This window comes from Apis cerana, linkage group LG5 (genome assembly GCF_029169275.1).
Source record: "Apis cerana isolate GH-2021 linkage group LG5, AcerK_1.0, whole genome shotgun sequence".
NCBI lineage: Eukaryota > Metazoa > Arthropoda > Insecta > Hymenoptera > Apidae > Apis > Apis cerana.
The window spans coordinates 12,821,731-12,836,248 of record NC_083856.1 but is presented as its reverse complement, the minus strand read 5'-3'; the positions used below and the strand labels follow the sequence as shown (position 1 = coordinate 12,836,248).

General features: G+C 21.2%; 3 protein-coding genes across 4 annotated transcripts; 1 reads left to right on the top strand and 2 right to left on the bottom strand.

Moving 5' to 3' along the window:
* Positions 1-1,941: 1,941 nt before the first annotated feature.
* Positions 1,942-4,837, top strand: LOC107998272 (KICSTOR subunit 2). Its single transcript, XM_017057463.3, has 10 exons — positions 1,942-2,293; positions 2,423-2,510; positions 2,780-2,926; positions 3,053-3,204; positions 3,282-3,422; positions 3,516-3,654; positions 3,759-3,952; positions 4,025-4,175; positions 4,308-4,418; positions 4,493-4,837. The coding sequence occupies exons 2-10, from the start codon at positions 2,430-2,432 to the stop codon at positions 4,661-4,663; spliced, it is 1,287 nt and encodes a 428-aa protein (XP_016912952.1). The 5' UTR covers positions 1,942-2,293; positions 2,423-2,429; the 3' UTR covers positions 4,664-4,837.
* Positions 4,838-4,887: 50 nt separating this feature from the next.
* LOC107998200 (WD repeat-containing protein 3) lies at positions 4,888-9,175 on the bottom strand. The gene is made up of 14 exons (XM_028667083.2): positions 8,680-9,175; positions 8,418-8,627; positions 8,156-8,353; positions 7,912-8,076; positions 7,570-7,775; positions 7,304-7,439; positions 7,030-7,217; positions 6,769-6,964; positions 6,444-6,671; positions 6,082-6,351; positions 5,755-5,997; positions 5,519-5,682; positions 5,216-5,438; positions 4,888-5,137 (listed from the first exon to the last, which is right to left on the bottom strand). Exons 1-14 carry the CDS (start codon positions 8,848-8,850, stop codon positions 4,973-4,975), a joined length of 2,763 nt encoding a protein of 920 aa, XP_028522884.2. The 5' UTR covers positions 8,851-9,175; the 3' UTR covers positions 4,888-4,972.
* Positions 9,176-10,113: 938 nt separating this feature from the next.
* Positions 10,114-12,974, bottom strand: LOC107998244 (trichohyalin). Of its 2 annotated transcripts, XM_017057445.3 has the most exons (3): positions 12,718-12,974; positions 11,160-12,413; positions 10,114-11,041 (listed from the first exon to the last, which is right to left on the bottom strand). In XM_017057445.3, the coding sequence occupies exons 2-3, from the start codon at positions 12,380-12,382 to the stop codon at positions 11,038-11,040; spliced, it is 1,227 nt and encodes a 408-aa protein (XP_016912934.1). In that variant the 5' UTR covers positions 12,383-12,413; positions 12,718-12,974; the 3' UTR covers positions 10,114-11,037. The 2 variants fall into 2 exon arrangements, with proteins under 2 accessions (XP_016912934.1, XP_016912926.1); XM_017057437.3 differs by having other exon boundaries at positions 10,114-12,413.
* Between the last annotated feature and the right edge of the window lie 1,544 nt (positions 12,975-14,518).

Here is a 14,518-nt window from a genome sequence, read left to right as displayed (position 1 = left end):
TTAAAATTAAAAGAAATAAGGATATAAATAATTTTCGATAAGTTTTGTATCTAATCTTTATTATTTCTTATTTTATTTTTTAATATGATAAATTAATTTTAAGTTTTTAATTATTTCAAATAACAAATTTGTTCGAATATATTTAGTTTGAAAAAATTTGCTAATTAAATTATCTTGTAATAGTTTTCTTTTAAATTTCATAAATCATATTAAAATATTATAGAATATAATTAATTTTCATATATATATATATATATGAAATATTTTATGAAATATTATATGAATATTTTATATTATATATATTATATATATATATATTTCAAATTACTACTAATACGAAAATTATCGATCATGCACATACATGTATATATGTACAAAATTATAACCAAGTGCATGAATAAATTACTCTATATTTTTCCTAAAGTTGCAGAATATTAATTTTCTCAAATATTTTATTTTTATATCAAATCGTGTTCTTTATCATTTTTGAAATTTTAATCCATATTCTACATATATATTCTACGTAAATAAATAAAACTTAACAATAAAACTTCAGTGAATAATTCAAGGTTAACTATTTATGTTTATTCTATATAATTTTATGGACAAATATAGGAAAATATATTTATGAAATGTCATGAATTGTATTTGCACACATGATGAAAATAATTTACATCGTTTTTATTAGCGAAAAATATTAATTTAATTCACTAATTAAAATAACTATTAATAATTTAAAATAAAAAATCACAATAAAATAAATAATCAAGATCATCAAGATTGAATATCTTTTTTTTTTTAAATTTTCTAAGATTTTTTATGACTGATTTTATTTTTAATAATTCGCATTGTAATACATATTATTTTATAAACTATTAAAATTATTTATTAACATACTTTGAAAATATATTTTGAAATGTATAACTAATAAAAATATTTAAAAATTTATGATTCAAAAACAGATATTATAAAAAAATTAAGTAAAGAAGCAATCATTAAATTAAAATGGCAAAAATGCAATTTCATACGTACTTTTTGTTATATGGGCGATATATGTAAATTATGGCACAAAACACATCATAGGATTTTTTCTACATTACATTATTTTGTTCAATACTCATACGAAGCTTTCCACATCACTTTTTCGTTTAAGTGAAAAATTGTTTTAAGCTCGAACAATTTTTCACATTGAACTTTTCTCTTGTGACTTTTAACATTGATCATATTAATTTTTCTTGATTACATTGACAATCGAGATACAATGTGATATTTTGTTTATCGCCAATTTATAGTTGCAACGATTTATTGAACATTATAAAATTAAATGAAATATTCAATGTATATATGTATATTCTCAATTCTATATAAAATACTACATAAGAATACCGGTAGTAGTTTTAATATCTTACAAGATTTTTAACTTATCAAAATTGTAAAATATACTTAAAGTGAATTTAATTTAAAAAAGGAAATTGACTTTAAATTCATTACAATATTTAAACTAACGAAAACGGGTGGTTAGGAACAAATTATGATACAGACTGAAACTACTGATCGCTACCATCCGATCCATAACCTGTACTCTTGTTATATGTATATGATTTGTGTATATATATATATACATATATATATATATATATATGCATGAATTACCAAATGCATGTTATAAAATATAAGGATAGAATGAATTTTAAAATACATACACGTAAAATGGTATTATTTTTATTGATAGAAATTTTAACATTTTGTTTGTCTATTAATTCATTTTTTATAAAAAAGTATATTAAAACTTGTAAAAAATTATACGAAGCGATAATAAATAATATAAAATCACTTATTTTATTTCTAAAAACAAAAGTAATGTAAAAGTTATTTAAATACTTAATTGTACTACACAAGATTGAATACTGTATATAAAATTGTAGATAGTCTAGATAGTTTTTTATTGCTCAATTCAATGTTACAAAATTGACCAATAGAAAAATTTGTCAAAGCGTATACTCAATTATTATAATATTTTTAATGAGTCGAATTGAAAAATCACATGATCAAAATTTAGAGAATTTAGAAAAGAATTTAATTTCATAAATTAATAAATAATAATATTTTAAGATACATATTACATAATTTTAAATTTGATATTTTATTAAAAAAAATTTCAATCTTTTTCCTTAATATTATTTAGATTTTTCATATGCAGGTTAGTTATAACTTTTTTGAAAGCTTATTTTTTAGCTAAATAATGTCAAGTTTACAATGCGCAAAAGAAAGAAGTGGATATCCACCTTTAAAGGTATGATCATCAATATTAATAATTACAATTTAGTATAATATATACATTACTTTAAGATTTTATAACCTTTAAAAATATGAGTAATGAAAATAAATATAAACAATTTTGTCGTGATTATAATAAATATAGATAAAAAATGGATCACGAAGAAGAATTTCTTAATACTTTCTTCGCTCAAGTTGCTCAATTGTGTACTGATAAAGCTAAAGAATTAGTTGTAAGTTATATACATATATATTATATTTATTTTATTATATATTTTTATTTCTTAGTTTTAAAAAAATCTTTAACAGTTAGTTAAAAATGAACGATTAATAAAATTATTAATAAGTTTTATAATTTTGAATTTTTTCAGAGTCTTTGAAAAAGCTTAGAATATTAAAAAAATTTTAAATGGATAAAATGAATTTAATATTATAATAGGAAATAAAATGATACAAATTAATAGTAAATTTACTTAATGTGTTTTTAATTATTAATATTTAGGAAAAAGAACGTGGATTATGTCGTCAAACACAAATGGGTCCATGGGGAATGTTACTTATGCATTTACCGCAAATAGCAGTAGCAGAACATTCATATGCAGATTTAGGTTTTCTTCATACTAAAAATAAAGGATTTTTAAGGAAAGATGTAAGAAATATATTAATATTTTGTATAAAATATAATGAATAAAAAGTAAAATTAATATAATGAATTAATAAATAAAATTCATAAATATTTAATTTTTATAATTATTTTCTCTCTTTTTTTTTTCAGAATTCATTAAAAACGGTATATGAATCTTTAAAATCTGATCTAAAAAGAGTAGAGGAAATGACTAGAGGAACCAATTCAATTGGTGCAACAGTTGCTGAGGTTTCTAATCAATTATGTCAATATATTACTGCAAAAATACAACTGATAGATTTGTTAGTATATTGTTAGTTGATTGTTGTTGAATTTATTATTAAATATCTCATAATCTAATAATGTTATTATATTATAGTTATGAAAAAATGTATAATATGAGTATCAATAGTAAAAGTATGAAATATCAAGAATTATTACAATGTATAGAAGGAATAGTAGAAATTCATTCTTTATCTTGCTCACATTTAGCATTAACTGCTATTAAAACAAGCTTAACGTAAGTACAAATGAAAATGAAATATTTAAAATTAATAACTAAGAATTATAATTATAATTTATTTTTTCTAAAATTAAAACATCTTTTGATTAGTTTAGAATGTGAAATATTAGTACAATTGACAAAAACACAAGTTGAACTTCAACATTGGAGATTTTTATCAACATTAATGGCTCTTTATGGTGCACAGACACGAATGTTAGCTTGGGAAAGAACTTTACAAAGTAAAGAGGTTAGTATATTGAAATAAAAAATAATTAATAAATATAGAATAAAAAAGATATTATATATAAAGAAGAAATAAATATGTTTAAATTATAAATATTATATTTTTAGTCATGGAAATTAGGTTTCAGTGCTTCATTTTTGAAAGCAAATCAACAACCAGCATTATATCAATGGTTAGTGAAACTACGTAGTAGCATATTAGCTAAATACTCTTTATATTTTCATACTACTTTAAGTCAGCAGGCTAGTCCAGGAGAAATGAGAAGTATTATGAGCAAACAAAATGTGGATTATTATCATAAGTAAAATATTTTTAATTATTTTAATTAATAAATCATATATTTTGAGTGAATATTAATAAACATTTTTATTAGAATACAAAGTTTCCAACGCAAACATGATGTCTTAGCAGTATTAATAATATTTGACTCCAGAGGAGTAGAAGATGCAGGTCCAGGTTATAGACATCCTTGTAGGGAACCAAATACATCTGAACAATTTCCTGTTATTCTTAGTTATCCCAGTGTAAGTGTTTATATGAATATAATTGTTTATGTAATATATTAATATGTAATATATATATATGATATATATAAATTATATATAAATTAAATATAAATTAAATTATGTTATCCAAAAAACTGTATTATATTTTAGGTATTTGTACAAAAGCCGTCAATTCATTTAGATAATATACAAAAACGAATTAAAGAACGACATACAGAACTTCTTGCCATGGATAAAATTATATATTGTAAAAATATAAAAGTATGTTAATAGATATTTCTTGATATAATTTTGTATTTAATTTTGTATTTTAATATATGCTTTTCTTTTTTTAGGATATGTGTATATATGCTATGTATAATACTGATCCTAAAATGACTTTGGTTACTGTATTTGAAAGTGGTAAACAAAAAGATAAAGAAGCTCATATAGCATCATTTATGACAGATTTATGTGTACACATTAGGTGCAATAAAATATATGAATCGTTAAAGTTATCAAAATAAGAAATTAAATAAATATATGTAAAAATGTTAAAATATTGCCAAAGATTATAGTGAAAAAGAAATATCAAAAGTTATTTAAATAACACATATTTGTTATATATTAAAATTTTTATGATTTGATTACCTATTATACTATATTTTTTTTAAAATAAAGTGTTTTTTATTCTATATGTATTTAAGAATTGTTTTTTTAGATAATATTTAAATAATAATAGAGTTTAATATAATTATTTAATATAATACTTTTATTAATAATATTTATTAAGTATAAATATATACAAATTTTTTATTGTTATAAGATAACAAATTTTATAAAGTCATAATTGCTCTTTTTAATGCCTTTTCTTTATTTTTTTTGACTTTATTTTTATGTTTATTGCTTTGAGTTGCATCTCTGAAAAGTTGTATTCCTTCTTTCTCTTCAATAATTCGTTGTATATGCATCATTCCATGTAAGTTAAATCCAATTATATCCTACAAGTATTAATTTTTAATTAATAGTGTTTATAAAATTATTTATGAATAATTTATAAAATACAAATGTTTTTTTACCCTTAGATCAGAAATTTTCTTAATAGTAAGTGTTTTCACAATTTCTAAAATAGGTAAAAGTTCTTGAGTAGCTATAATTGGACCATGATGAGCTTGTATTAAACAAAATGCTAGTTTTGCAATTAATTCCGTATGATAATTTGATTCTAATAATTTAGGAAGCATTTTAAGAATTTCACAAACAGCTGAGTAAGGCAATAATAGTAATGATTCTTCTAAATCGCTAAAATTAATTTATTAGTAAGTTTATATTTATATTATATTTGTGCTAAATACATATATATATATATATATATATTTTACCTTCCTCTAATTTGTTTAACTATTTCTAATAAATAATCTTCTGTATTTGTACAATTATAAGCTTGCATTTGTAAAGGAATAACAGGTGCTTTATCAGTTGTAATTTTTGATAATTGTTCATTATATTCTTTAGATATATCAAGACATTCTAATATCAATTCAGCCTAAATATTAAATAAAATTTTATGATTTAAACAATAAATTAAGCAATTTTTATATAATTTATTGATATTTACTCCTTTTTCACTGGATACTGTTTTTCTTGATGGTAAAGATTGTTGTTTTTGCCCTGGAACAACAGTACTTTCTCCAGTAGCTAATTCATTTTCTTGATGTTCTCTTTCTTCTTCTTCTTCATCCTGAAGAATTAAAGGTTCTAATGTTCTTTCATAAAGTCTAACAACTTTATCAGATCCACAAGAAATAACATATATTCCATTCGGTGAAACAGCACAATTCCATGCTTTACCTACATGTCCCTAAATAGAAAAATTTTATTTATTATTATTACAATTATTGTTTATCTATACGATTAAAATTTACAATTAAAAATAATTTATTACTTGTAATGTCACAATTTTTTGAAAGATATCGGCATCCCATTGTTTTATTTTGCCATCTTTTCCACAAGTAAAAATATAATGTGTACCAGGTACAAATGAAAGTCCGGTTATGGAGTCATCATGAGCAAAAATTGATTTATGACAATCTCCAAAATCTAAACCCCAAATTTTTATATTTCGATCTGCAGAACCAGTAGCAATAAGTGTTGAATCACTCGATATATCCATACATAAAACTGGTAATTTATGTCCATAAAGAGAAATAAAAAACTAAAATGATATTGCAAAATTTTTAAACATATTATGCATTGTGATTTTGAATATGAAAAATATATTTAAATACATTTTCATATAATTAATACCTTAAATGTATCAAGAAAAAAAATTTTTACAGTAGAATCAAGTAATGCAACTGCAACAAATCTATTATTAGGACTTATTCTTACACATAATACAGTATCTTCTAATTTTAAAGTTCTTAAGTGCAAAACAGATAAAATTTTTGCTTTTATTTCTCTATCAGGATCTTGAATAAGTTCAAAATTCCAAAATTTTACTGTTTGATCTCCACCACCACTAGCCACTCCTTTCTATAAAAATATTTAAAATAATCATATACATTAATGAAATATATATTTTATATTATAAATACAAAATTAAAAAATATTTATATTAAGTATATATTACTTTATCAGGTAATAATGTAACACTCCAAAGTTCTTTAGAATGTGCAGATATTTCCTCTAAAATATCGCCTGATGCGATATCAATAATTAACATTTTTCCATTTTTTAAACCAACAATTAAATGTCTATCCCCAGGAACAAATATTGCTGTTAAAGCATAACTACATTCTACAGTACGTAAACAGGCTAAAGTTGGTCTAAAATTATAGAAATTAATATGAAAGTTTTTTTTTTTATAAATTTATTGATTTTATCTATATACCTATTCCATAATTTCACAGAATCAGCACTAGCTGTAGCAAAAGCTAAATTATCAGAACTAAAACAAATGGCACGGATTTCTGAACGATGACCATGATTTGTTATTGATCTTAAATGTTTTATTTCATCTTTCTCTTTTATGAATAAGGAATACAAATCAATGGAATTATTATTCAATCCTATGGATATCTAAAATAATAATAAATAAAAATTAAATAAATATCATTTTCAATTTTTCAAGAGAAAAAATACAAATTTTATACTCTATAACATACTCTAAGTTCACCATTTCTACCCATTATTATAGATAATCCTTTAATTTTGGCAGATACTTTAATAGGATGTAAACGAATGATTTCATCTTTTATAGTTGATGTTCCTGAGAAATTTGCTTCTATATCTTTTCCACTTCTATTTAATAGAAATATATATATTATGCACAATAAAGAAATATTTAAAATTTAAAAAAATTTTTAATAATAATTTTTAATAATAATTAAAAATTTTTATAAATATATTAAAAAAATATCTTTATACATACTTTTCGGCTTTTTTTCTTTCTTTACGTAATCGTTTAAGAACATTGTCTTTTATTTTAGAATCAGGTAACAATTGAAATAATTCTACAGTATTGTCTAAACCATAACATCCAATAATAGTATAAGTATTATCAACTTCAAGAGACACAACTCTTCCATGTCCACTTCTTAATATACTTCCTACTTTTTCACATCTTAAAGGATGTTTCTATTAATATATAAAATATATATAATATATAAAATTTTTATTAAATATTATTATAGTATTTATATTATAAATATTATATAATATTAAATATTAAAATATATTTTAGATATAAATATAAATTAATTAAACATTATACCACATCGCTAACTTCAGTATCATCAGTGAGAGTTAAATTATGTAAATTAACATCAAAATCTATACTATCACTTTCAATAAAAGATATTTTCCATATACGTAATTCATTATCATTACAACCAGTTATTAAATATTGATCATTTTTAACTAATACTAAACTCCAAACCTTAAAAAAATAAAATAATGTTATTATTATCGTTTATTATTAATTATATAATAATCATATATTTATTATATTTATTTACCTCTGTTCTATGACCAACAAGAGTTCTAAAATTATGTTCTGTGTCTAAATCCCAAAATTTTACAAATGTATCTTTACTACAACTAATAATTATATTATGATCTTTCATAAATGCTAAATTAGTTATTACACCTTTATGTCCAGTTAATCGACATATTCCAACTTCAGCTACAACATCCCAAAGAATAATATCTGTATCCTAAAAAGAAATAATTAAAAAATAATATTTTATATACTCTATTTTCTCTATTAAATTTCTTTACCTTTGAACCTGAAGCTAATCTATGTCCTTCTCTATCATATCTCAATGTTGTAATTTCAGATTTATGGCCTACAAATATGCTTACATTTTCACCTATTTTCAAATCAAATGTTTTTATAGTACCATCTGCATAACCAACTGCTATATGTTGTTTATTAGGAGATGCAGCTAAATATGTTACATTTACTTTATCACCTGATAATACTCGAACCTAAAAATTAAAATAATTATAACCTATTAAAATTGATAAACTAATATTTTACCTTTTCTCCTAAACGTAAATCCCATATAAAAACATGTTCACATGCTCCAACTGCTACAAATCTACCTTCATGGTCTTCTAATTTTACAAAAACGACATTACAATTAGGACTAACAATTATATTTAAATTTCCAGCTGGTACATATCTTAAATATTGTTTTGTTACACCCATTTTTCTTTATTAATTATATTAAATAATAAATATAAATTTTATTTATAAAACTATAATGAAATGAATGAATAAATAAAAAAAACATTTATTTATTCTTATTTATTCTATAATGTATTTATCTCATAATTTTTATATATAACAAGAATTTGTTTAAAATATTTAATTTATTTTAAATTAATATTATTTAATTTTAAAATTATAGTAAGTATAGTTTACGTATAGTTTTAAATTAATACATTTTATATTTTATAATGGAGGTTATGAATTCACGTGGTTAATGTTTATTACTAGAAATTGAATAAAAAGAAGAATTAGCGCTATCTCTTGAATGCTTCTAGAACGATTTTTTGAAATAACAAGTTTGACATTTTGATAGAGATGAAAAATCAACGCCATCTCGTGTTTAAACATGGATTCTAACTTATTATTATATAGTATACTAAAATAATACAAAAAAATATTCGAAATTACAAATGATAAAATAATATTTATGCGAGAAGGATAGAAAGGATATTTTTCATCATTTTGAAGATTCTACTTGCCGTTTGGAAAATTAATTAATTTTATTTGTTTTCTAATCAAAATTTTGATATTTTTAAGCTTATATTTTGTAGCTAGAGTTTTAGGCAAGTTTTTCATATAAATTTGAAATTCTTTTCTATTAATTATTTATTAATAATTAATGCATGTCATTATCACTTAACTTTAATTCGATCAAAATGTCAAAAACATTTTTTCAAAGAATCATATTTTTAAAATCATTGGAGATATTGCTAATCATTTTATTCTAATTTGTTCTATCTTTAAGAAAAATCTTAATACATTATAAATCTTAAAACATTTGAAAGATAATGCTAAATTAATTTTTATCTTATCTCTATTATTCTTCCATTATTTTTTGTCTTTTTTTTATCTGTTTCATTTATAATACTGATTCCTGATTTATCCTACCTAATTAGCCAATCTCTGTTTTTCTATTATTTTCTTTCCTTGTTTAATATTTAATCTTGACATGTAATTATAAATGAGATATGACTATCAATAAGACTTTTCGTATATTTCTTATGTTGAAATGATATTTTTGAGTTAATATCAATATATAGATTTAATAATTTATAAGTAGATACTATTATTTTTATTTTACACATAAAAAATAAATTAATTATTCTTTTCTTTTTATCATTATTAATTTTATTAGATATGTATAAAAATAAAAAAAAAATTTGAGAAAACTATTAATTCAAATAAATAAAATAAACAAAATTATATGATAACATATTATTTATTTTATTCCATATAAAGGAACTGTAAGAAAAATGATATGGCAATATACATTATTACATATATACATACATTATTACATATATTTTAAGAAATGTATCATTCATTCATATATATGATTCATTTAAATGATATATATACATATGTGTATAAATTGTTTAAATCACATTAGAAATTGCTTTCGTAGAACAGTGAACAAAAAGGCACTGTTAAGATGTACAAGGTGATTCCATAAATGTACAATTCTAATTTTCTACAATCTTAATGCCTTCTTTTTTTCTTATTTATATCAAATAATATTAGTAACATTATAATAATTTTATTATACTTTGTACATTTTTCAAAGTAGCAAAAAACTTTTAAATACTTTTTAATTATTATAATACAAAATTCAATAATATTAAATATTTCAAATATTATATATTATACATTATTCATTAAATTTTTTTTATATTAATAAATATATTAAATAACAAATTTTTTTACATGGCAATTTTTAACAATATATAATAAAATAATCATATTTAATTGTAAAATACATAAATATGAATAAAATTGCACAGTGTAGAAAAATTATTATTCAATATGTGATACATGATAAACATTATGTTAATACAATGATTATAAAATATTTTGCTATTACAATTCAAGCATAAATATTGTATAAATAATATGTACAAATTATTATACACGATTGAAATAGCAAGTGTTTTGTTTCATGTATTCTTATGATGAAATGATATATACAATATTAAAAATTTATCATAGAAATTTTTTATCCATTATTTTCTGATTGAGATTTGATGATTTGTTCTCCAATATGAACAGGTTGGACTAACGAATTTTGGAACCACATCATCCAGTTACTCAAGTAATGACCTCCCAATTGATTATCAGGATTCTCCTTTATCTGAACATTGTTTAATTCTTCAAAATTTCGAACAGTTTGGAGTTCAGTGAAATTATTATTCACTGAATGACGTCCATGCATTCTTACCTCCCTTTTTCGAAGAGCATCTTTTACTAACCTTTGTTTACGCTCCTCTTCTGTTTCAATAGCAGATCTAGTAAATCTCATTTCTCTAACTCTTAAAGCATCCCTCTTTAATCTCTCTTTTCTTTCTTCTTGTGTTTCTTTAGCATATTGATTAAGTCTAGCTTCTCTTCTTTTTGCTGATTCTCTATTTAATCTCTCTCTTCTTTGTTCAGGAGTTTCACTAGCATATAATGAAAGTCTTTTCATTCTTCTTCTTTCTGCTTCACGATCTAATCTTTTTCTTCTATCTTCAGGTGTTTCATTATACATTCTATACTCTCTTTTTCTTGCAGCTTCTGCATCTAATCTTTTTCTTCTTTGTTCGGGTGTTTCATAATACATTCTCATTTCTCTTCTTTTTGCTGCTTCCTTTGCTAATCTTTGTTGACGTTGTTCTTCAGTTTCTTGCTCATATAATTTTTTTCTTTTTTCTCTCATGCACTCTGCTTTTCTTCTCAACTTTTCTTTATAATCTTGTAACGAATTTGATCTTATTTTTAATTGTTTTTTAGGTTTTTCAGATTTAGTTTCCTTAATTTTCAAATTATTATCATTTTCTGATGATTGATCCTTATGTTTTGTCAATAATGTTATCGTATCATTAATATTAGTAGGAACCTCTTGAATTTTGTCTTTGATATTCTTTGAAACTTTCAATCGAATATCAGTTTCATTATTCACATTGCATAACCATTCTGTATTGTAAACTGTATCCTGATCTAGTTCATTTTCTTTTTTTATATTAAGATTTAGTCCTAAAAGATCACTTGATATAGTAACTGTTGAAATATTATAATTGCTTGTTTGTATTTGTTCATTTTGATCAATAAAAATATCACCTATTTGATTTGTTGGTTTTTGTATTTCTATATTTATATTTTCATAATCTAAATTTTGCAAGTATACTGAACTATTTAAAATACCATTTATATTACAACTTTCATTTTGTCGTATAATATTTGATGATGAATTTGAATTGTTTAAATTATTTGTATTTTGTGTACAGTTTTCACTATTTACAATTGATTCTTCATTGTTATTAATCGTATATCCTTTGCTTTCTTTAATTTCAATAGCACAGAAATTTTGAGCTGCATTGATTATTTCAATATCATTGAAATCTGTTTCATGTTCATCATTCTCTTGTTTAATGTAAACAGGAATAAAGTCTATAGAACAATCTCTTATTTGTACACTAGTTTCAATTAATTCCATGACCTTATAGTCAAATAAATAGCATTAGATACTGAAATATTAAAAAATAAAATATATAATAATAATATTTGAAATTATATATATGTATATATATATATATAATATTAGAAATTAAATCTTTATAAAAAAATAAAATAAAATAAAATAATAAAAAATAATATATAAAGTTTATAACATTAATGCTTCAAACAATTATTTAAATATAATTAAAGATAAGATAAAAAAACAAGAAAATTAAAATGAAAATATATAATATATGATTTTTATAAAAATAATTAAAAATTATATTCTTATTGAAGAAAATTAAAATTAATAAACGAAAGAATGAATTTTACCTATGTATCGTCTGCTTATGACAGCTGATTCAAAAAGGATACTACAAGTGTTTATAATATGTTCATTTTTACTGCAAATTGCAGATCTTCAACCGTTATCATTTTTTTGTATGTCACATATTAATGTAATATAATTAATAGAATAAATAAATAGCCATAAATTTGAATCTTTAACTTTCCGTAGTATTAATTTGCACGTCGTGCTACTCGCTGTTCTATCCACGTCGGTCGACATTAGGTTTATTCGCATTGACTACGCACGCAGCACCTGCGCAAAAAGTAGAAACAATCATTGGTTAATTCTTGTCGTTCCAAAAAAGTAATTGATGTTTTTTGTACAGATAATAAAATATATTCATACGAGTATAATCATTGGAACAAATTAACCAATCGCTAGAAATAATTTAAAAAAAGTTATTTTTATATTTGAGCATGTTTGATTGAAAATATTACGATACGGAATTTTATATTATAATAAATATTTTTAATATTTTTTTCGAAAATATTAATGAATTTAAATGAAGATCTCTAAATGAAGGTGATATTTTTGATAAAACCAATAATATGATATATTATTGAAACTGTGGATTATTTTAATATTTATCATTTTAATATTTAATTAAATATTTTTTATTATGTATTCATTTCATGTATAACAAAATTAATTTTAGAAAAAATATAAATATAAATTAATATTATATAAATTTAAATATATTTTGCATTTTTATATTATGTATAAATATGATATATAAATAAATTAAAATTGAAATTATCTTAATAAATTTTATGCAAGAAAATAATCAAGAATTATAATCAAGATTATTGAAATTAAAAAGATTATCTTACATTAGACAATTGAATATATTGAAAATATATAATGTGTATCTTAATGGTGGTAACACTGAACTAGATGTGTTCTTTTTTCATGTGTATGATATATATATATAATACTTTGTACATATTAGAAACAGTAAGTTTATATGAAAACTAATAAATACTTACAATATATGTATGCAGTATGAATGTGAGCTAATATGTTTAAATATAAGATGTATAATAAAATTGAATTATTTATATATATTATTTATTTTTCGAATATAGATATTTTTGCAAAATCTATCAAATCAAGCTTATCAATTTTTTAAAAATTTATATATATATGTACATATAATATATTGATGTATGTATATATAAAGGATACACATGTACAATGGAAATATTATATTTACATTCAATCAAATAATGATTTAAATTATGAAAAAAGAAAAACAATATTATTCTTAATGAAAAAAATTTATTTTTTTCTTTAAGATATTTATTATTATATAATAATTTATATATTATATATATTATATATATATAATATATTATATATATAATATATATTTTATTTCTAATTTTTTTATATTCATTATTATTTATTTTATATCATTTACGATATAATGAGCAACTATCGGATTTTCCAATTTTTTTTTTTAAATAGGATATATTGCAAAATTGGATTCTTTTTTAATACGAATAATTTTACACATCTATATATTTATTTAGATACATACATATATCTCGAAGAAAAACATATATCTCGTTCGTTTACTTATCTAAATATCACCAATTTCAAACGTCCTGCTTTCTTCATATGAAAATATTTCATCGTGAACACATAGCATCGCTATGGAACGATTCAGGAGTGGATAATGTTTTTTGTTGGCCGCTACGTGCTCTGATAATTAAGACATTTCCATTTAAAGTTGACATCCTGTGACGTGAGGAGATGCATCAGGCGCACATACGTTTTTGGCAG

Coding starts and splice junctions, on each gene's coding strand:
- LOC107998272 (XM_017057463.3), top strand. CDS start 2,430: ATGGATCACGAAGAAGAATTTCTTAATACTTTCTTCGCTCAAGTTGCT. Junction 3,655..3,758: donor GAACTTTACAAAGTAAAGAG/GTTAGTATATTG, acceptor TTATATTTTTAG/TCATGGAAATTAGGTTTCAG. Junction 4,176..4,307: donor TTATTCTTAGTTATCCCAGT/GTAAGTGTTTAT, acceptor ATTATATTTTAG/GTATTTGTACAAAAGCCGTC.
- LOC107998244 (XM_017057437.3), bottom strand. CDS start 12,382: ATGGAATTAATTGAAACTAGTGTACAAATAAGAGATTGTTCTATAGAC.
- LOC107998200 (XM_028667083.2), bottom strand. CDS start 8,850: ATGGGTGTAACAAAACAATATTTAAGATATGTACCAGCTGGAAATTTA. Junction 6,672..6,768: donor TTACATTATTACCTGATAAA/GTAATATATACT, acceptor ATATTTTTATAG/AAAGGAGTGGCTAGTGGTGG. Junction 5,998..6,081: donor AAAAAATTGTGACATTACAA/GTAATAAATTAT, acceptor TTTTCTATTTAG/GGACATGTAGGTAAAGCATG.